The 23,268-nt window shown below is 39.8% G+C and overlaps 1 protein-coding gene across 9 annotated transcripts in view; it reads right to left on the bottom strand.

Annotated features, from left to right (window-relative positions):
• The window catches only part of VPS13B (vacuolar protein sorting 13 homolog B), a 478,367-nt gene extending 455,736 nt beyond the window's left edge, over positions 1–22,631 (bottom strand). For 4 of the 9 annotated variants that reach the window (XR_008731554.1, XR_008731556.1, XM_055706072.1 and 1 more), the window contains exons 1-3: positions 22,467–22,629; positions 21,564–21,741; positions 13,832–13,975 (exon numbers count right to left, since the gene is read on the bottom strand). Coding sequence is in view for 7 of the 9 variants with exons in the window: in XM_055706072.1 (XP_055562047.1) it covers positions 13,832–13,975; positions 21,564–21,710 (291 nt within the window). In the remaining 2 variants the exon portion in view is untranslated. Of the gene's footprint in view, positions 1–13,831; positions 13,976–21,563; positions 21,742–22,118; positions 22,225–22,466 lie in introns of those variants that run through there. The other 5 variants (XM_055706070.1, XM_055706071.1, XM_055706068.1 and 2 more) reach the window with 3 other exon arrangements.
• Positions 22,632–23,268: the final 637 nt, after the last annotated feature.

Below are 23,268 nucleotides of genomic sequence, written 5' to 3' on the forward strand. Positions count from 1 at the left end.
TAATTCCATAGTAACAGTATTGCAGCAATCACTGTGTCTCTGCTCCTGTGAAAATGGGTTCTTTTCCAAAAAATTCAAGAAAACATAGGATGACATCATCCCCAAGTAACAGTTCACCAAATTAACCACAGCAAAAAAGAACCAACCAACTTCTAGCTGATGCATCACCACAAACAGTGAAGACTTATGCTGCGACAACCTTGTTCTGAGAACAGCTGGTGCAGGTTTGAACCCCAAGCTGTGTAACTGCTAGCAATGCCACTTGGCCTTAAATTTTAAATTCGGTTTTTCATCAGTGATGTACAAGCCAGCTTCCACCCTCTAAACACCTTAGTCCATACCTCAAGGAAGCAAATAGACTATGACAGTGAGTAACAGGTCTGCTGGCTGGCTAACACAAACCGATTTGGTTAGTTACCTGCCCAGGACTATCCCATAGCACACTTCCTCAAATAGATGATATTTTGTATCTTCCTCTTAGCTCTACCCATAGATAGTCTCCCAAAACAAACTGACAGATTTGTATTATAGTTTTAAATGTTGGCACTCAGGATACTTAATACATAATGATTTTGGAAACATGTAACATGCAAGTTTCTGGCAAGATGCTGTGCCATTTTCCCTGCAACTTTGATGTGATATAGTTGTACATATCTATATGTGACAGGCAGTATCATAGAAAGACTAATAAGCTCAGAAGCATGTGTCATTGTACTCAAAAGAATCACTCTGAAGCAACTCCTATTAGCAGTTTCCTTAAGTTTATTCGCAATGCAACAGTTTGTTAAACTCTAGCACACCTCCATGTATGACCTGCCAAAGCAGCTGTGTTTTAGAGGTTAAAAGACTTTGAAGTGCAAGACATTAAAAGTATGAGATCTAGAGCCAAAGGACTATCTTCAAGGGTACCTATGTCAGAAGTGAACTTCTGGAAACCAGCAGCCCTGTCACCTTTTGGAGGTACCAATAAATTTGATAATTTTTTTTTACCAGCTGTCCAGAAAGGTTGTGGAGTCTCCTTCTCTGGAGGCATTTAAAACCCACCTGGACACAATTCTTCTGTGCAACCTGCTCCAGGAGAACCTGCTTTACAGGGGGTTGTCCTTTCAAACCCTGACCCTTCTGTGATTCTCCAACATGAGCGCTCAGAGTTGGTTTTAGAAAAAACTCCTGTACATAGAGACACACCCTCTTTGTACTCATACATATCCCAGAGATAGCAAATAGTTTAAATTTAACACATGTAACCTCATCTGAAATCTATGACCATGTGTAAATCACTAGTGTCAGTGGGAGGTATTAACAATTTTTTCTACCTACTAACCTGTTGACTTTTCTTTTTAAACATACCACATTAAGCTGCACACTGAAAGCAATTCTAGTGTATTCATATTCAATCCACTACAACTTTGAGACTTAAAACGTACTCTGAAGTTCTAAAACCCAAGTTACAATGGTCATCACTGCATTAGCTCTCATATTTAACGTATTATGCCATCCATTTCCTTACTATGATTTTGGTTTGCTACATGTAACCCCTTCAATTCCCTAGCAGCACAGCTAGTTTAAAAGGAGAAGGGGGGAAAAACAATGAAAAGGTACTGGATACCATTTGCCAAGGGTTCAACCTGACATCGTTTCCAAGTTCATTTTGCAGGTAGAAATCCTCTACATAATCTCCCTCCCCTTCACTCCCCACACAGTAAATTCAGCTGATCTGATCTATAAACAACCATATCATTCACAATCTTAATGTAAACTTTCTAGAATGTAGCTGTACTACGTAGTGTAAATACTCTGTCTGGGGTCTGCACTTTTCTAGTGATTACAGAAAACGTGAAGATGGTCTATGAAAGACCTCCAGAAGAAAAAAATTATTTGGTTGATTTGAGGGAAGGAAGGGAAGAAGTTAAATATACATTTGACTACCAATCAGCTGGGCATATGTCACAGTGCCTACCCACAAAAGTCAGAAAACAGCCCTGCACTGCTATCATTACCTTACTAAAAAGTGGAATAACAGTGAAATTATGACTGTAACATATGACATATATGAAAATACATGAAGCAACTGTTTATCTATGTACTATGTTCTATTCATATTTCCTGTCCCAACTGTTCCTCCTTACCACCAAGCAGTAATGGAGAACACTCAGATTGGACGGTGTCGTTAGTATGCATAGATACATACACACACACATGTATAAAGAACCAACTTTCTACACCAATGCAGCACAATGCTGCTTCCTCACATGTAAAGTAACATCACAATCCCCCAAGCAAAGAAATCTAAAGCAACAAAGCAGAAAATGGGGAACTATGGTTTTAAATGAGTAAAAGAAGCAGTACTAGCTTCCTCTGAGATGCAAGCTCTTTCTCTCCACATGGGCAACACACTGAACTGCCAACTTTTGAACTATTTCCACAAGCAAAGTGGGAAAAACAACAGAAGGGCGATATCTATGGTTGTTAAGTGCCACAAATGTGTAAGACTGCTCACTAAAGTGACACTATTGCAGGACAGAACTCAGATGAGCACAGAAACATGATTACCCACACAGAAAACAGAAGCACCTGCTTTCAGTTAAAATAAATAATACAGATTTTGTTAACACTGGCATTTGGCATAGGTTTATAAGTTTTCACGTACATGACTAAAGAGAAATATGCATATTTGGGGGTCAGGCAGTATTACTGGCTATTGGCATACATAATTTGATTTCTCATTTATTGGGTTTTTTTTAATAGAATATAAGTTGCCAGTGGCAAGTTACAGTCAAATACTAGAATCAATTTTAGAGAATTATGGAAGCAAAAATAAAAAGAGGAAGGGGGGAGAGACACAGCGAGAAATGGATTAAAATTACTATTAACTTGCACCCTATTTAATAACAATTAAATATTCTCAACAATATGTGAGTTTCCACAGCTAAGGCATGGTGAAACACTTTAGCCAGGCTTCTATACCAACAAATCTCTACTCCTAATACACTCCAGCTCCAGGGAAAGTCTCAGATTGATACCTAGCTCTTGTTTTCAGAAACTGTAGCCCATATTCAACAAGCTCGTAACACTTCAGTTTTCAGCAAATAAAAAGAATTATTTTCCATCAACAAATACAGTATTGAGAAGAAATACATGAACATGTTTATAAACATTTGTTGATTTAATGCTAGATTTTGAGATTCTGAATTCTCACCATGTTATTTATCAACCAGCTCAGTTTTGAAAATGGATCTGGTCTGCTTCTTCACTCTCTAGTTGAGCTGAAATTGCTAAGTGACATGGCATTGCAATAAACAGACAGCAGGTCTTGAATATTCTCTAGTCCCAGAAGAAGCTTCTTTGGGAAAAAACGTTGGCTATCATTCTGAAAGGTCAGTTCAGTAGGTCAGCTGACAGCCACTCCATATATAATTTCGTGGGATGAGACTGATCAGACAAGGGTGCATTCAGACAACAGAGCTAAGCAGAGCTGAGCCTTTCCTACACTTCCTTGTATGCCATCTTTGACCCTCCCTGGAACACCCAGCAAGCTAATTCAACATACTAACCCACAACAAAGAAAGAAATCAAGCAACTTCACAATATGGGGGCTGATCCTGTTTTCTGCAAGATAAGCAAATTGTCCAATTCTCCTTACAGTAAGACACATGCCAGTGCATGTGGGAAGTAGGCTAAAGCTGGAAGCAAAATGGAAGGCACTGAGCGAGCTCCATCAGACAGGTAAACTGAAGGACAGACAAGAATCAAGGCAAAATACTCAAAAACCTGAGAAAAGCTGCTGAGATACAGTTTTGGCAAAAACTTAAGAAATGTTATTTTACAGAATTTAAGTCTCTTCTTCCTCTGTCAGTCTTCCCAACATGGAAGACTGAAGAGGTTACAAAAAGAGGAATCTACTTCTACAGCCAAAATACCAAAGCACAATTATAGCTAAACAGGAGTTCCAAGCAGAAAGGAGGAAACAAATTAGGAAGTCAATGCCCACATTTTCAGAGTTAAAAAAGAAAAACCCTTAGAAATAAAAAGCAAAAAATGGGGCAATAAACAAAAATAAAGGGGGAAATGAAGTGTCTGCCCAAAAACCAAAGGCTTTTAAGAAGTACAAAATCAGAAACGCATCACACAAAACCGTGATTTCTGCAGAAATATGAGTTGATCCAGAAAACTGCAAGCCCCATATCCACATCTGTTTTAGAAATATGAAACAAAATACCTGTGTTCTAGTAATCTGCTCTGAAGAAAAAATAATAATAGTTTTCAAAGCATAGGAGAAAATATATTAAACTAAGACTGAAATATTATCACAGTTTCAAGAAATTCAGCACTATTCCCCAAAAGATTCATAAATGTGGAAAACTACTCCAATGTGTCCAAAATTAGGATTGTAGCTTTCCAAAACAGGGCATCCTGACAAGGTCCCACCAAAACAAATGAGAGATTTCTCAGCTAGTCAGGTGTTCCGAGGCAAATGAATTAAATTATGCATGTAATCAGATGAGGGCAGCATGCTTAAACAATGTATTTGGAATTACCTGTAAAGAGCTATGAAAGCCTAAAGGATCACTACCCAAAAAAACACCCCTCCTCCCCACACCTATCAAGTGGCTTTAATGTTTTCTCACCTAACCTATTTATTCATTTGGCTGCCCCAGCCTTCCTCCACGTGCCACACCTTTCCGAATTATCCTTTCCTCTTGCTGTTTGGGAAACCCAGCCATCTTCAACTGATGTTCCACATAAGACCAACTAACTTCAAAAGGCGTGCTCCAAACACATTCCTTGTGCTAAGCTAACACCACCTTAAATCTGATATAGATTGTGAAGTGCCTACTTCTGCAAATAGGCTTGGGACTCTACAGAAAGTCAGAGAGGACTCCAAAAGAGCTCTCTTGGAAACACACATACCAGGCAACCACCCGGTTAACTCAGACTTTACCTGCTGAAGGAAGAACATTGGAGCTAGAGTCTCTGCCACTGCAGGGTTGTTTAACAGCCTACAGAAAGGTCATATATTAAATGACATACAGAGCTAGCACCACACAAGCACGTGAAAAAGAGCTTAGCCTCCAGACCTGGGACACCAATTTGGAAGTTAAAATGAAGTTCATGTGCACTTATATGTATAAAGAATTAAAACTTTAATGTATATAACCCACGTTTATACATAAGTAAATATATTTCTGTCCTTGAATTGAAAGGACAATTGAATTGTTTTTTTGGAGAGCAATGAGATGTTTTAAAACTTTAGAAGCTTTATTTCTTCTTTGCCAAGACCACGTTTCCCAACACACAACAGACATCTTAAAAGACAATGAGCCAGTCTAGGCCAATATAGCCAAACAGTAACAAAAAACACAAATAATCTGTAATCCTATATATTTTAAGTTTTAGAAAAGTAAAAAAGCAATTCAGAATATATCACAAGAAGCCTAGTCCACACGCCTAAGACAAATCCACTGCATGAGTACACTAAAAGATATGAAATGCCACAAATCATGGCAACGCAACTAGGAACTTGACGTCTTGAACTTCAACAAAACCCCAAGAGTTGACAGGCATTACTACTTCTAGAAAAAAGCTGGTTTTGAACAGTGGTCCTCCACCAGTATAGCAGCTATAAGATTGCATGTCCACATCCAAATAGCTTTACAGCTACCAGCACTGCATTATGAAGACTGTTTCAATCGTTTTATTGCAAACTGAAGCAAGCCATCAGTTTAAAAAGAACTCGGGGGACAGAAGCAAGAGAACGGGATTTTAGAGCTAGACTTCTGTATTGTGAAAAGTAGAAACCTCCTACTCTCTACAGGTATTGAATTAGGTTCCCACAGTACTTCCCAGCACAAAAAAATTGTGGCAACACTATGAGGTGCCTATGCATGATGAGACCATATCTTGAGGTTTGTCACTATGAAGAACATAAGGACTTGTTCATGCCTAACAAAGACATTCCATCACGACAATCTGAAGTGCTGCTGTGCTGCTAAGTTGTGCCAGTGTCCGTTACCTTCTTTGTTAATCACTACATCCCCATATGCCTAAAATTCTTCCAATTCACTCTGAAATCTTCTTGGCAAATAATCTCATACCAGAACATTCTGCTGTTTATAGAGTTGAAGACACTGCTGGAAGTAGGATATATTAATTTGCTGTTTCCTCCATTCCAAATACATAGATATCAAGTGCTGGTACTTGCCTGTAATATGGGACCTGCATGACTACCACAGACAGTTTTCCTTTTTCTAGTTTGAGAGAGATTGCATTCTGAGAGAGCAATTCCAGAATGTCAGCAGAATGTTTGCTACTGAACTCATTAGAAAATGAACAGTGATAAAAATCTATCATTCTGGAAGCTAGATTCTGCTTTCTTACCACGTAAACTTTTTCCTGAACCCTTTGAAAACAGGGACATAACTTTACTACAGTCTCAGAAAATACTAGAGGGATGTGTTTTTATAAAAGGGACAGCAGAAGTGGTGCTTGCATCATGTCCATAATTAGATGTTTCACGAGATGACTACTGTCATAGACACGCTAACTATGAAAAGCATAGAAGCAGGATTAAATGTGGTTTAGATATAGACTTTCTGAACCTAGACAGCCAGAACACTTCTGAAAAAAACGCAACTGGTTTAGCGGGATTCACCATGCTCCTAATCTCAGACCGTACCATGGCTGGTGATCACAGAGTACCCATTCTATTCACAACTCACACAAGACAACTGTTCTCATTAATTTCAGTTAGCAGCCGGAGCTCATCAGCATGTGCCTAGAGTATATTTTCTTTTTAGTGTCACCCAAAAGATATCTAGCTGATTAGTTTTGAGACCACCCCATGATGGAGGTCAAAGAACAGTAAGCCTGGACAACTAGATTTCTTCAAAAGCACAAACTTACTACACCACAAAGAGGTACGCAGAGAAGGTCTTCTCCAGAAAACAACAGTCACACTGAGAAGGGGCAACATTTACTTACTAGATACTATTACTCCAGCTGCTACAAGCACTGAAGGGAAAACTGAACTACAGAGACAGCTCCTGGAAGCCTCCTTATTTTGCAACACCTACACCAACATAGAGCCATACCCTTGCCTTGCATTCTCTTCATTACACTTCATAGTTTGCAAAATGCATCCATTTGAGCACAAAAAAAAAAAAAAAACAAAACCCACCTACTGAAAATCATTGGTGTTACACAATCTCAAATACATTTTGTAACAATGACCAGACTGATTTTAGAGTCAGAGATTCATTTAGGTTGGAAAGGGCCTTTAATATGAGCAAGTCCAACCATTTTTACAAGATCACTCTTGAAATGAACCGCATTCAAAATCTGAGCTCCTTAATAAGAATACAGCCCCAACTACATTTTTGACTGCTTTTCTGTTCCTGAATCTGCTACCACAGTAAACATGCCTAACACAATGTATTTAGCTTCTCTTTTTAAACACATACAATGTTCACATTTGCAGGACTAAATATTTCAAGGAATGAAACCATCAAGTTTTAAATCTTTCTAATAAACATTTAATTTTCAGCCAGTGGGAGACAAGCTGGCAGAGAGGAAGGGAAATACATCTTCATTATATGTGTACTGTCACAATAAAGAGACTGGGAAAATGTTACCACAACCAGAAAGTTCAGTTACAATGGGTACTCATATGTTCCCTGCCTTGCTCAGTCCAATGTTTGGCTGCTCAGAAAAGTATCCTCCTAGTCATATCCTTCTCACATAAAGCATCACATGTATTCTCAGGATACTGGGACAGTTTATCATGCCTTGTCCTGATGGGTGTTTTTAGGAGCTAGGTACAACACGGTGGATGAAGACATCACCCAGTATTGCATGGAAAAGAAAGCAAATAGTGCTTACTATCCTAAGTCTTTGTTAGCAGGAACACCTATAAGCAAGGCTCGCCCACACTGACTGATCACTAGGATTAGGCCCCGATTGTCCCTCTATCTTTGTCTGTAGGCAGCTTGCCAACATCAGAGGCTCTCCTAGGAGCCAGGCACAAGTACAGAAGGAATCAAGTGGGACCACTGATATCTTTCATCATAATCAGCGTCAGACATCTGAAATCACCATTACTTAGCCCTGAAAAGGACTTCGAAAAGAAATATGCTGACAAATCCACATGAAAATAATCCAGAATTACTAACATGGTAACTGGCACTTAGGCAAGCAAGCCAGCTGTTCAGGTTGAGGCAACAGAATGGAAGTGGAAGGGCTTCTGCAGCTAGAGTATTAAGAAATGTGCCCACAAGCACCTTCTGAACAAATTCACAAAGGCAATTTCTTCTTTTGCAAGCAAAATTACTGCAATCTAAAATGGCAAATACCTTGCTTTTAAAGTCTTTCATATGAAAGTGCTCGGGGGGGAAGTAAACTAATGGTCCCTCTTACTTGCCCAGCTAGAACATATGAATATTAATTCAGCTTTAAGCAAAACTGTTCAGTATCACCTCTTCAGCCACTCAACTGAAAACACTGGAAATACAAAGACAACAAATGTCTGAACCAAATGCTGCAAGGCCTTTTCTAGCAGCTGTTACAGCCTGCCTTTACTGTTTCCTCTGTTAGAAGAGTAAGTTTGCTACATGTTTTTGCAAGAGATTTGTGGGATGTGGTATTTGTCCCTTAGAAAGATCATATCCTTGAAAGAGAATCTCCTACCTAAAAATACTTCTTTTCACATCAAACAATCCATAGAAAACATATAAAAAAATGGCATAAAACCTAACCAAAGTCCCTCCCAAACCTTCGGAAAAGATTAAACTACAAGTCCATTTACACAAAGGATTTTGTTGCAATTAAAAGTAATATGGGAAACTGTTCTTGTTACTTATATATACATATTTGTATGCACGCACACACAGAAACAGACAAAATCCCCTTTGTTAAATTAAGCTATTAAAACAAATACAAGGAGCATGAACTGGCTGATTAATGATTAATTTCATATTCATAATTTACCTGCGATTATAATTCAATATTAGCCAACAACAGTTTGCTTCCTGTACTTTAATCTTCACCTTAAACTTTGCATACAAGTGTTAAAATTTCATATCAGATTTACTGACTAAAGATACCATTATGAAAATGAGTAATTACCAAATGAAAATATTTCAAACAAAGACCTCTAGCTTCTACAGAAGCAAATGAAAAGCAGAAAGGTGGGCCACTAAAGACTGTTAGTCCTCTGACTTAAGTCTTACCATACTTCTGGCGTCACTGAACAACATACATATACACTCAAACAGAAAAAACAGTACCATTTGTCCATACAGCCACATTCAGTTGAACTACTACAACCCAGGTGAGAAGAAACACAGCAAAGCACTGCTTCAGACCTGGAGCTAGCTTTACCACCCAAGCAAAAACTTCATATAATTATACCCTCAAACACAAGCCTTCTGTCTTCATTTTCAAAGCCCTTCATAACCTGCCTGCACACCCTATCTACCATCTTAATCATTTCCCAGTCAAGATCAATTTCTGCTTTCAGCATTCTTTGGTGGCAGTCTCTACTGACTGTCAGATAAGAATATGCGTCTGCTATTCTGATATGCATGCTCATAGGCTGTTTCTCCACTGTTTCCACAAAGTTATTATATTCCTTCAAAACCTTCTTTGTAATGCCTCATAAAAGGAACAGTGCTTAATTGTCTGTATGCTGATCCAAACAACTTCTTGGTTTCCCTGTGCTTGTATCTAACAGTCTTCCCCGATTCCATTCTTAGTTATCCTTGGGGTAGAAAGAGTTTTCATCTTCATAGTGCATCAGCATATTCCTGATTAAATATATGCTGATTAATATATGCTGATTAAAGGCAATGACTCAAAGTGAAATAGTAATACAGATCATACATTTCTCCTTGAGTCTCCTCATTTGCGTCAGTACCAAGACTTAAAACCACAGAATTCAAGGTTGAATATAAGGAAGATTAGTTCTGTGGTTAGTTATGATGTCAGGAAGGTGAAGGAAACAGACACAGTCTTGTCCTTCCCAATTTGCAGTCTGAATTTAAGCCTCTGGTTCAGGCACTGAAATATGATGGCATGGAGTGGGGAAAAGAAATGAGCAAAAAACTTCAAACAGCTTTATATAACAACAACAAAAAAAGCATAGGAAAAAAAGTTAAGGACAAAAAAAAAAAGAGAAAAATCCTAGGAAGAAACAGAGCATCAACAGAGGTTTAGCATTGGAATTTCAATTCTAGATAAATGTCCCAAGAAGAAAAAAAATAGATCTTCAACCACCCTCTAAAACAATACATAGCAATCATAAAGAAAACCTCATGGGAGTCAATGACTATAACTTAACAAATACAAGTCAAGTGTATTTCAGAACCATGTTTAAGTGTGTAAGAACTTATTTCAAACTGTACTTACCACCATATGTTTGGTACCAAACACATGAAATAAACGGTCATACTTAAAGCTCAGTGCTGCAAAGGATTATGTTCAGGAGCAATAAAACAGACACAGTTGCATTAAGCTGACAGACATCAAAAAGAAATACAAAATGCCTCACACCCAATTTCTACTTCAATTACTGGCACTGACCAAATTCATAACCAAAAGAGCACGTACAACAGAACACCACTTTCACCACTGCAAAGTTCTATTCCTGATGCACTTCAGCGTCATTTTCTTATAAAGTAGCCATATTTATTTAACATTGTGGGTTTAGAAGTACTAGTATCACCTGTAGAGAAGGAAAAGAAGAAAAGCACAGAAAAGAGGGGAAAAGCAATGACCTTCAAAACACTCAAAAGTCAAAATTAACTGAAAACACCACTAATTCTACACTGTGGGTTTTGCGTATCACTGGTGAACTTACCACATACATTTCTGCTTAGAAAAGGAGAATAGTGGCATAAAACTAGAAGCTGAGCAGTTGCTGTCTACTCCAGACATTTATCTCAGCTAAAGAGATACTGCAATAGCATAAACAACAAAAAAACCAAAACTAACACTGAAACTGAACAAACAATGACAGAGCATCACAGTAAAGTACAGATGTACTAAAGCACTCCCAGAGGGCTGATACTCTTCAAAAACATACAAAGGCAGAGAGCTTTTTGTTCCCCAAAATCTGCAGGGTCCACTGGACAATAGCTTGAAATAATGTAATGTATTTTAACTCCCATACATCTTCCAAATACACGTTTTTAAATAGCTTGTTTCCAAAGAATACATGTCACACTAAACTGAGGTCAGAAACCTTTATTTTTTCGCTCAGGTGAAGTTATACATGTGCTCATTAGAGGCTTCACCTGAGGAAGGAAATGCAGGATCAAGCCAATCCATTTTTGAGAACTAAACTAAACTTTCTTGCTGATCATCCTATTCACTGATATGAAGTTCTTAGGAGAACAGTTCCTGCTGGAGCTAAATTCACTGAAAGTTCATTTTACTACCATCTTCCACAGAAATATTTTATTTCATTCAGGTTTCTTAATTCATTTATTACAAAGAGACTTTTGTACAATTAACAGTTGCACAATGACAATTTTTTTTAACCAAGTACACAAAAGAATTTGTCAGAACATTTTCTTTTGATAAAACACTTTCAAATAGTAATTTAAGAAATAAAATTCAAGCTGTCATCTATTTAAACCATATCCTCAGAAAACAGCATAAAAGAGTTTTCATTTACATTCCTGTTAGTCAAAGATAATCCTTCAATGGCACAGACCCAAATTTTACCCTCCTGAGCGTACATGCCACTGAATAATTTGTTCAAATGTCAGTTGCAATTTTCAAAAATCCTTTCTTGCCTCTGAATCTTAAACATCTGTAACAAATACTTGTTTTGAAAGTGCTTTACATGCATGACACTTGACCTTTTGCTGTATGCACTACAAAATTTAAGGTTCAAATACCATGCAAGCAGGAAATCTCATCATTCTGGCAGTAGCCATCTGCATGGTCCAATATCAAATATTAGTTCTGGGTTGCACAAAGTTATGGGCTACAAATCTTTCTCTGCAACTTCCATAATTAGTTGCAATTTGCTGCTGCTAAAACACATTTCTCATGGAACATCTAACCTCGAAATCTTACCTTAACATTGAAAGGTACAGAGCATTTGGCTGTTTGTGTGCATACATGGGTGTATATGCACATGCACGTATACACATAGATTAACTGTAACTACAGAATGCAAGCACACACTTTGTGGATGGCACACCTAGGACTAGAGATTTCTACTCCAGTAACAAAGGTCTTTTAGCTCTGGAACTGTAGAAGAATATTACAAGCAATATCAAACATAATGAGAAGTGTTTTCCAGTGTTCTTGATGGCTTATACCTCATTGATGTTAAACGCTGTCATGGTTTAACCCCAGCCAGCAGCTAAGCATCACGCAGCCACTTGCTCACTCCCCCTCACCCAGAGGGGTGGGGAGGAGAATCGGAAACGAATGTACAAGTCAGGCGTTGAGATAAGAACAATTTGATAATTTAAACAGAATAAAGAGGTAAGGACAAAAATAATAACAGTAACAATAATAATAGTAACAAAATGGAAAAAGGGGAGGGGGGGGGGAAACGGGTAAAGCAAAAGCTGTGCAGGCAAGCAGAGCAAGAAATTCATTCACTGCTTCCCACGGGCAGGCAGGTGTTCGGCCATCCCCAGGAGAGCAGGGCTCCCTCATGTGTAACGGTTACTCGGGAAGACAAATTCCATAATGCCAAATGCCCTCCTCTTCCTTCTTCTTCTTCCCCCAGTTTATACACTCAGCATGACATCATATGGTATGGAATACCTCTTTGGCTAGTTCGGTCACCTGTTGTGGCCATGTCCCCTCCCAATGTCCCATGCTCCTCCAGCCCTCTCGCTGGCAGGGCCCAAGGAACTGAAAAGTCCTTGATTCAGTATAAACATAATCCAGCAACAATTAAAAACATCAGTGTCCTATCAACATTGTTCTCACATCACAGCCAAAACACAGCACCGTACTAGCTACTACGAAGAAAGTTAACTCCATCCCAGCTGAAACCAGGACAAATGTTAACAGCTCAGCAAGTACCCTAACAAACACTTGGGAGCTTTGCACGACCCTTAATATAACTAGAGGACTCCATGTTGAAATTTAAATGTGAACAAGGCTCAACAACAAAGAAAACAACACACACCACCCTAACTACAAAAAAAAAAAAAAGTTCAACATCAACATACTCAAGTATTTTTTGTTAACTACGTTTCACATATAACAAAATCAAGCCACTGTGTATTTCAGCTTCATTGTGTCAGAAGGAGGTCTTTCCTGACCCTGTGAAACAGTATAAGGGACAACTTACTGCAAGCAACTAAACCAGAAGCCCTTTGAGACCTCTACGTGTAAGAAGTCTTCCAAGTACACTCAAGCAAGTACTGTAACTTCTGAAGGGAAGAGTTATGCTCCAGGATCTTTAAAGCACTCCTTCAATAACACCTTTTGAAAAATACCCAATGCTCAGCAGTGCTACACACAGCTATCTCAAGCAACTAGCACTGCTTCTGCTGGAAGCATGCAGGATGCAATATTGCTCTTGAAATTAATTTCTTGTCTAGTCATAGGAAAATTCTGGCAGAGCACTACTAACACGCTTTTACATCTGCAAGAACACAGCTACAGCTAATAAAGAATTAAAAATAAGCATAAAGGAAGATACTAGCCATGATGAGAACAAGAATATAAGCCTCTCAGAAAACAAAAGGGTCCACGACTTCACATGTCTGATTCTTCAGATGGTTTTAAATAAAGTGACCTATAGAAGCTATTATTCATAACAACCTCTCAATGTTAGAAAAGCATTCATTATATTTCTTACCTGAGCTCCATCCTTTAATTTTAAGATGCATTCCATTGTATTGATAGTGATGACAACTGGTTCTGATCCCAATTTTGTCCATGGTACATGAATCCGAAGTTCATGAATATGCCCACTTAAAAAAGTAAACGGTAGTTTCAGCTCCTAACAAAGAGAGGGGCAAATTAACCACTGAAACATCAAAATTCAAGACATATTTGTAATGTAAAGTAGTACAGGTTAACACAAAACATAATTCAAAATTTATTCTCCCCCCTCAAATCAGCAGTGTGCCATGGGCTCAGCAACAGGCTTTATAATCACTTGCACACTTACATTACAATTAGTCTGCTCAAATTAGACATTTGCATTACCACATCCTTGATAATAAAAGACAGTTTAAAACCACCTCTCTTGCATGAAGCTACTGCAAAATGTGTCACTATTCAAGGGACAAGTAGAAGTGAAAGAAGTGAAAGCAAATATTTAAAATTATATGCGAGCTGCATTATTCTGAAGAACACAAATTTGGAATTAAACATTGGCAAAGCCACAGCAAGGCAATTTCTTCCAAAACATTTGAGTACTTTGAGTTGCAAGAGCTCAGTGCTCTTAAGATTGGCCTGTTGTTGCCCCATTCCCAACAAACTGCTCAGTAAATACAAAGTTATTAAATTCTTTATCGGCAAAACCACACTCCTCCTCACCAAGGCCTAACATGGATGTCACACTGCTTTTAAAAACTGGTACTAGTCAGTCCAGATCACCCAACAAATGGCTAGCACTCCACCCAATTTACACATCACATTTCTGTAGGATAGCCCCAGTGAGCCAGCTGCTCATGCACAGCATGCAGCCGCGCCTCTGCAGAAAAAAAGGTGCCAAGGTTTAGATAAATTCTTTGGATACAAAGTGTTGCAATTTCCCCAGTAGCTTCAGGGGTTCTCCTGGGAAGTATGAGCTTAAAGCTTGTAACAGAACAGTCAGGCTAGAGACCTGGTCCTAGAGCTAGTTACCAAGATTTAGAATAATGAAAATAAGTACTTAGTATGAAATAAAGAAAATACTTGATATTATGTCATAATTTGCAGTATGAAATAAAGAAAATACTTGATATTATGTCATAATTTGCTGTCAGCACTCTCAGTATTAGGTATTCTAATGATAAGGCTTTAATGATGATATATCTTCCTATCTTTCTGATCTCTTATAGCCAAAAATGTCAGGATAGATGTTTAAAAATCTAATGGGGAAAAAAACCCAACAGATTGGAGTGGCTTATAGCCTGGTGTTTGCATCTTTATCTTACAACACGGAGAACAACAGGTGTGAATCTTAAGTCTCTTAGAAGCTGGGTGAGAGTTTTGGCCGTTAGAACATTTTCAGTTGAAAGGGACCTACAACAATCTGCTAGTCCAACTGTCTGATCAGTTTGGGGCTGACCAAAAGTCAAAGCATGTTGTTAAGAGGCATTTGGACAATGCCCTCAAACACTGACAGGCTTGAGGCATCAACCACCTCTCTAGGAAGCCTGTTCCAGTGTTTGACCACCCCAGTAAACAAATGCTTCCTCATGTCCAGTCTAAACCTCCCCTGGAGCAGTTTTAAACCATTCCCACATGTGCTGTCACTGGATCCAGGGAGAAGAGCTCAGCACCTCCCTCTCCACCTCCCCTCCTCAGGAAGCCATAGAGAGCGGTGAGGTCACCCCTCAGCCTCCTTTTCTCCAACCTGGACAAGCCCAAAGCCCTTACCCGCTCCTCATCGGACATGCCTTCCAGCCCTCTCACCAGCTGCGTTGCCCTCCTCTGAAGGCGTTCAGGGACCTTCACATCCTTCTGAAATTGGGCCTTTCTGTGGGCCCCAGAACCGCACACAGTGCGCAAGGTGAGGCCGCAGCGACACTGAACGCAGGGACAGGCGCCGCTGGGGCCGCTGGTTGTGCTGTGTCCGATCACCCCAGGGTGACCCAGCACCCGTGGCTGCCAGGGCACGCTGCTGACTCACGCTGAGCCTGCTGTCACCAGCACCCCCAGGTTCTCAATTGTGGTGTTTCTTAGTAAACTTAGGGGCATAAACCTTTGTTCAGGACTTTGGCCAGTTTTGCTAGGGAAATTCTGAACAACACAGGGCTTAAGCAGCTTTGCACCTTGGCTCAGTTTTAGGTACTTAAATGCTTCAACTCAGTACTCCTATGAATGAGTAAAGTGAAATAGAGAAGGTCCATGAAACTCAAAGGTCAGGCAGCCAAGTTCCTAGTCAATTTCTAACATCTACAAGTGGATCCAGAAAGCCTGTTTTCCTACACCACTTGACCCTAGAACTATCACTGCTGTATTGAAGTTCTACGTGAATAAAACGACAAGTGGATTGCATTTAGTACTTGATATGTTATAAAGTCTACCTATACAATATTGCTGTGAAGCTAACTAATGTCATTATTTGCCTAACATCTTGAAACTGTATCAGATCTTAGTGATATGTTTTGAAAGGCCACTATAATCTTTTTCCAAGCGGTTACCCTGCTGCAACTGTGACAGGTTAGCATCTAGAGAGAGCCTCTACTTCAGGGATCCTCAAACTACGGCCCACGGGCTGGATACAGCCCCCCCAGGGTCCTCAATCCGCCTCTCCGGTATTTACAGACCCCCCTGCCCCCCCCCCCCCCCCCCCAAGCAGCCGCAGATGACTGCCTGCCACTTCATCCATGCGCCGGCCCCGTTTAAAAAGTTTGAGGACCCCTGCTCTAATTAGTCACCCAAAAGAGAACTACTCTTACCTGTGAATACCCAGCACCATCACAGTGACAAAAGCTGCTAACAGGACCAATTTTAAGGAACACTCTATTCTGCAGCTGATACCTCCTCAGACTTTCTGTTGATACTATGAAAAATTTCACCTTGCATCCAAGAGCCAAGAGTAGATGAAGTATATTCACTGCTGAATTTTTGCAAAGTACATTTTTCAGCTTGTAAATTAGTTTTTGGGGTTTCATGAACTTTTGTTAATGAAATTAAAAATAAATAAAAAAAAGAAACACACCCATCTCATTCAAGGAAACTCGAGTCCTACCTCAACCATGCTTACACAAAGCCACATATAATTTCAAGTTCCCATTCAAAACAATGACAGTTACAGACTCTCATAAAAACAGTTTGAAGAAAATTGTTAATTTGTACTTACAAAGTGTTTTTTATTCATCTCACTCACTAATATACTGAAGTATTTTAGCTAAAAGCCTGTCTCCTAAAAATTCAGCCTTAGGCTTACAATCAACACAAATAAAATTTTAATCCAGACAGTCTCAGTTAAGCCACTGAAAAGCAAGTACTGGGCGGTTTAGCTACAGATGTTGCTACACTGGTCATAGAAAAAATGAAAAAGTACTCTAGTTTTGTGCAGGGGACACAGAAATAGATGATTAAAAAAATACACGCAATCCAAAAATGCATTACAAGTTAAGAGACAATGCTTTCATGAATTAAGACAGCAAAGTATCACTATTAACAGTCATAGAAACAAATTCCCTTTCCTGACTAGCAGATATGTAATCCGTATCACTCATCATCACTCATGTCTATTTAGATCCCGACTTGTGTTCACAAGTGTATGTTATGAGTTTACTTCAAAAGATATTCTAGAATAGATCTTTTTCCACTGTTTGCTGGACTGATATAATAAATTCTCATTTCTGTCTAGTTAACTGTAAATATTGAAATAAACAGAAGTAGGAATTCCCTCAAAATGAGGGGATACAACCAAATGCACAGCTTATTTAGAATACACAGTGGTTCTTTTTCAAAGGAATTTAGAAACAGTGTCGTCTGACACTATCCTAATTGCATGAGCAAGTTTCCTTAAGGCACTGCACAGAAATCTTTGTTGTGCCATTTCAGTAGACAATATAAAGAAAGTGCATGTCAAATTTAGTAACTTCTTCATAACACAACATAACAAATACCATTTTTATTCCTACTACTTTCTTGTGCAATCCTTCCCCTTTCATTAAGTACTGCATGAAATTCTTAACGTATCTTTTGTACTCATGACTGATTAGACTTTACGTTTTAGATTTTTACAAAATCCTCCTAAGTAATTACCATATGGCTGAAAAAATCCTGGATGTCATGCTAGGCTGCAGACTAGATGATCATAATTCCCCTTGCTCTAAAATCTCCCAGGCTTTGGGGTGGTAAGGCAAGTACTTTTTCTACCACCTCAGTATTATCTCAAATACCTTTTCTTCACATTCAAGGCTGTATTTCATAAGTAATGCAGTGGCATATAACACAGACACTTACAGTAAAGGTATTTTAATTCCTTCATTTCCTTAAAATAATTTTAAGTACATCAGCATTTTTCATATTTCTTTCTTTCTAAATTATTTCAGATAGGAAAAATCCACACTACGATACAAATCAATGATCTTTAGATCAAGTTCTTCTTTGTCTTCCAATCAAAGACCTCTTCATCTTTCCCTTCTGAGTTTGTAAAACAGTTAACATAAGCAGCTACAATGCTACAGAAATATACATTAGCAGCAAAAAGAGCTCACCATGTATCTTATCACTTTGATGCCACTGTGTTAACAGAAAAAATTATATACAAGCTAATTACCAAGTTCATAGGTAGTTCTGTTACTTCTGGTACCATAGTGACTTCACACAAATGTACTTAAAAGGCTTTTCCATAAAAAAAAATAAAATATTTAAAGTTTAATTACAAAATACTTTATTTAAGTAGTTTTTGTACAATGTGCTAGTTACTATGCCTAGATGGACAATTTCTTGGAATGATTAGTCTTCTAGTAATTGAATCATCCAAGACAGGAGAAAAACTAACATCAAAATTGTATTAGATCTAACCTTCAATTAAAGTTAATTATTATAAAATTAACTGGCTATTCAAAGAGTGACATAATTATGTACAAAAGCTGCACTGTACCTAGAAGGTTGAACCGAAGTACAAACTAGTACTTTCATTACAGAACTGATATTGAAATAAAAAAAGGGGACAAAAAAAAAAAAAAAAGCCAGAAGATTCAGAGCTAAGAGTTATTGCAATAACATTCAGCTTAGTTTAATAAGAGAATATAAAATGTACACAAATATACATAAAAGCATGCAAAGTATTTTCAGGTACTAAAGCATTCTCTTTGAGTTTGATAGTTCTATGTCATCAGCTATTTTAAATCTTATTTCAAAAGGTATTGCCTCCAACTTGGTCCCAAAAATAAAGTTAGATCTTCTAGAAGACAGACAGCAGTTTACACTCTAATCTTGCCTGTTCTCTGGGATTCTGTTTGGTGGTCTGTAAGAGCACAGCGGGACATGGGAATGCTAACATCAGCTGAAGTGCAAGGAGCGAGGGGAGAAAGCACAGGCTCGTTCCCAAATCTGTTATAAGGTGCTTTGTCCAGATAGCTTGGTGCCTATGCCCATGTTCCCAAATAATCATGTAGAGTTCCACAAAAGCTAGAAACCTCTGAAAATGTTTAAGGCTCCAGACAAAGATATCCAGGGTATATGCGTTTGCATCCAAAGCCCAAAACATGAAGTTAAGGCTGCATTCATGCCAGATAAGAAACAGGGAACCAGGCTGAAGATAACAGCCCAGGACAGAAAGGATGTTAGAAGAGCAGAGCAGTTAAGGTGACCAACAATAGATATTATGAATCCACCCATGCAGAGAACCCAAATAAAATAATATATACTGGTAATTTTTAAGACTTTAGCTTTTCAACGGAGCTCCCTTCCAGCTGCAAAAGCTTAGGGATGTTCGATTACTGCATACTACATACACTTAAAGAGTTTTGTTAAAGCAACATCTCTTCTGAAAAAAGAATTAAAAAAATAAAAAATACCAAAACCAAAGACACCCCAACACAGCCTGTGGGTCCAGGCAAGTTTCAAGGAATAATAAGAGCCAAATAAAGATCACTGCATCTTACAAACACAAAGCCAATAAAGTATTTAAAAAAAAAAACACCTGAGCTAAATTTTAGGTTCATTGCATTGCATCCCTGTTCAAGCTGGTAAGACATGAGCACAGTTATATATGACAACATTTGCCTGTACAAGAGCCACAACACCAAAAGACTGCACTGGATATGTGTGTACCCAGCTGATATATAAGCAAAGATGAAGCCAGGAATCACCTACCAGCAAACTGCAACTATCTGAAAGGGATCAACATAGATGACAGCAGCAAAATCCTAATGGCACCAGGTAATATAGCAAATTTGGTAAATCCATCCCGAAGTCATCATTTGTTATTAGGACAAACTTTCCATCTGGTATAGCACTGAAACAGTTTACCCAAAGAGGAGGTTTTCACAACCAAGAGAGGAGATTTCAAGACTCAACTGGAAAAAAACACAAGCTGATCTGACATATTGCTGGCAACAGCCCTGCTCAGCACAGTTGAAATTCTAGAGGTTATCTATTCCTTTCTGATCAGCTCTTCTTTGATTCCATAATATACACATTAAAAAAGATTTTGAATGTTCACAGGAGGAACACACCCTATACAACCGAAATCTAATATCCACATCAGCTGTACCAAGAAAATGAGGAACTAGAAGTCTTGAGAGAAAATACAGAGGCCACCAAATACTTGAAGGAAGACAAATCAGGCTCTTTACAGAAGCACAGAAAACAGGACAGGGTCTCTTGAAAGATTTTCTCCTCTTCCAGAACAGGATCAGAAATACTTGGTTAACTATAATTATTTCACATTTTAAAAGGTATCCCCATGATAGAGACCATGCAGTCTCCTCAGTCTTCTAGTGACTCATAACCCAATTAAAACATGAGAAAATCTTCCTTGACATCCAATCTAAGATTCCCTGAGTATGATTTATTCCATCCTTTCTTGTCATCCATATAACTCTTGCCCTGTCTCATCTCACTTATTAGAAACACGTTTCCAGTCTATTTTATTCCTCTTTCAATGGCCATATTGTCCAAATCTCACATTATTTTTTGCTGCATTTCTCTCAGCTCCTTCACTTGGACTACATCTGGACACAGGACCCTAGGCAAGACTTGCTACACCATGCACAACAGAAAACAGCTTTATCTGTCTCACACACCCAACTCCATAAGTAGTCAACTAGATAAGCAGAGAAACCAACGATCCCTCTGCTAAGACTTAAACCAGTTCATATTGACAACACATTCCAAATTCTGTACCAAGTGTTTTACTTGGTCAGGCTTGTCTTTAAGGCTGTTTAACAGAGCCTCTGATCTAATCCACACAAACCAACTGATCAAGTCTGTCCCTCAATTATACTTAGGTTTAGATACAACTGAAATGATGAAAACTGGAGCCATAATATAGAGAACACAAATCTGTGTTTAGTATGCATAATTAAAAAGAGATCCTCCTTTAGTTTGTGACATTTTGAATTAATTACTCTATGCAATTAGTAAATATGACTGCAAAAGCAATTCAGTTGGTGTTCGTACTGTAAAATAATGCTTACTAAAAGAAGAAAACTGTCTACAACAAAGCCTTTCTCTTCACACCCCATAACTTACAGAACGTGCAAAGAATTACCATTCATTACTAAACAAACAGCATGGAATGAATGTAAGAATAACTAACTGCAGGGAAAAAAAAAAAGGACTTGCATAAGCAGAAAGACAGTAAGTACTAAACAAACGTTTATCTGTGCAGACCAACCTAAATAATGTCGTCAATTTCTTTTAGATCAAAGGCACAGACTGTAACTACTGGAAACAGAACATACCTGTTCAAGTACATCCAGCTTTAACTCAAGTTTACTAAGTACAACATCTCCTCCCCACAGTGACAATTGTAGATCTGAAGGCTTCAAGTTCTTTATGTAGCGATTCACGTAACTCATCAAAATAGGAGTTACATAGGACTCCAGCATTCTGGAGGATATCTGTATTACAGGTCAAGCACTACGAAAAAAGACAAGACAGTGAGATATTACTTACAAATCTGTCAGCCTGATTTTCAATAAAGCAACAGTCACGTTGTTTGGATGTATGAAAAACTGAATTTCAAATTCTGCTTTCTAAACATACATGTCTATACATAGACATACATGTACTTACACCTAAAATGACCTACACGCAAAGATGAAAGCATACATATTTACATTTATGAATTTACAGCTTACATGTATATATACACACATATATATGGGAACGAGTAACTGGCTTGCTCGCTACCAAAAGAAAAGCCAAGCCAAAGAAACAAAAAACAAAAAACAAACAAACAAAAAAAAGAGAACCAGGAGGTAAAACAGCCTACCATGATTCCATATAAAACTTACCTGACAGAAACCCTGTCACATTTAACCGATAAAAGCCCGTGCTTAGACATCAGCTGAGATACACCTCCCGGATCCGGTACCTCGCGCGTCGCGTACACGGCACAGGTGCCCGCTTCGCGCCACCCTCGCCTCTCAGCAAAGCAATACCCTTCACAACCCCGGCTGAAGTTACACCAGGGCTTGCCCACCGCTCCTCTCGCACCCTCTCCAGCACCCCCGCCGTCCTGAGGAGACACCACCCCCCCCGCCCCCATCACTGCCGCAGCCTCTACCGGGCACCCCCCGCCTGCACCGCCAGGACACCCCTCACACCTTCCCCAGCCCCACACCCTCTCAGGACCCCTTTACCTGCCCTTCCAAGCACTTCCGAAGGCTCCGCGCCCCCCGCCCAGCCACCGCCCCCACCGGGCCGGCCGGGCCGCCCGAGCCCCGCGCAGGCAGCCCCTCCCGCTCCGGCTCCGCCGCACGGGCACTTCCGGGTTCGCCGGCGCGTGTGCGCGCTCCCTCCCACAGCCGCCCCCCGTGTCCCGGGGTTTGCGCCTCAGCCGGAAGGATTTGCCGGCAGCGCCGGGGCGGGGCCGGAAGCCGGAACTGAAGCCGGCCGGAGCTGGTGGGCGGGGCCGGGTGGCCGCTGGGGAGGTGGGTCCCGGTGGACGGGGACGGGGACGGGGGCGGAGCCTGCCGGGTCCCCGGGCACGGTGTGTGCCGCCTCCTCGGGGGGCAGGGGTGCGTCCCGCCTCCCCACAGGGCGCGGAGGAGCTCGGGGAGGGCAGGCGTTAGCCTGAGGGGCGTTATCGTGGGCTCTGTGGCTTCTGCCGACGGCCGCTCCAAATGGCGACTCGCGCTGTTACACCGACGGGGGGCCGTGTGGGGCACACCTGCGTGATGGCAAACGCCTTGGTTGTTTCCGCTGTGTTTAATAAAGATGGACCTTTTCTGTTTTGCTTTTGCGTGGCGTTCTGCTTAGGTTCTGAATTTCACCGTTTCGAACGTGAGAAGAAAGTAACTCCGACACACCTTCGCCTTTCCGTGTGCCCAGAGCTCTCCTCAGGAGCTGCTGACAGAGAAGAGCCCTCCCCAACAGCCCCGAGCCCTTTTGGGTTGCTCCTGGCTGCAAGGAAATGCCCTGGCAAGGTGTGAGTTAATGGTT

Source organism: Falco cherrug, chromosome 3, assembly GCF_023634085.1.
Source record: "Falco cherrug isolate bFalChe1 chromosome 3, bFalChe1.pri, whole genome shotgun sequence".
Taxonomy (NCBI): Eukaryota; Metazoa; Chordata; class Aves; order Falconiformes; family Falconidae; genus Falco; species Falco cherrug.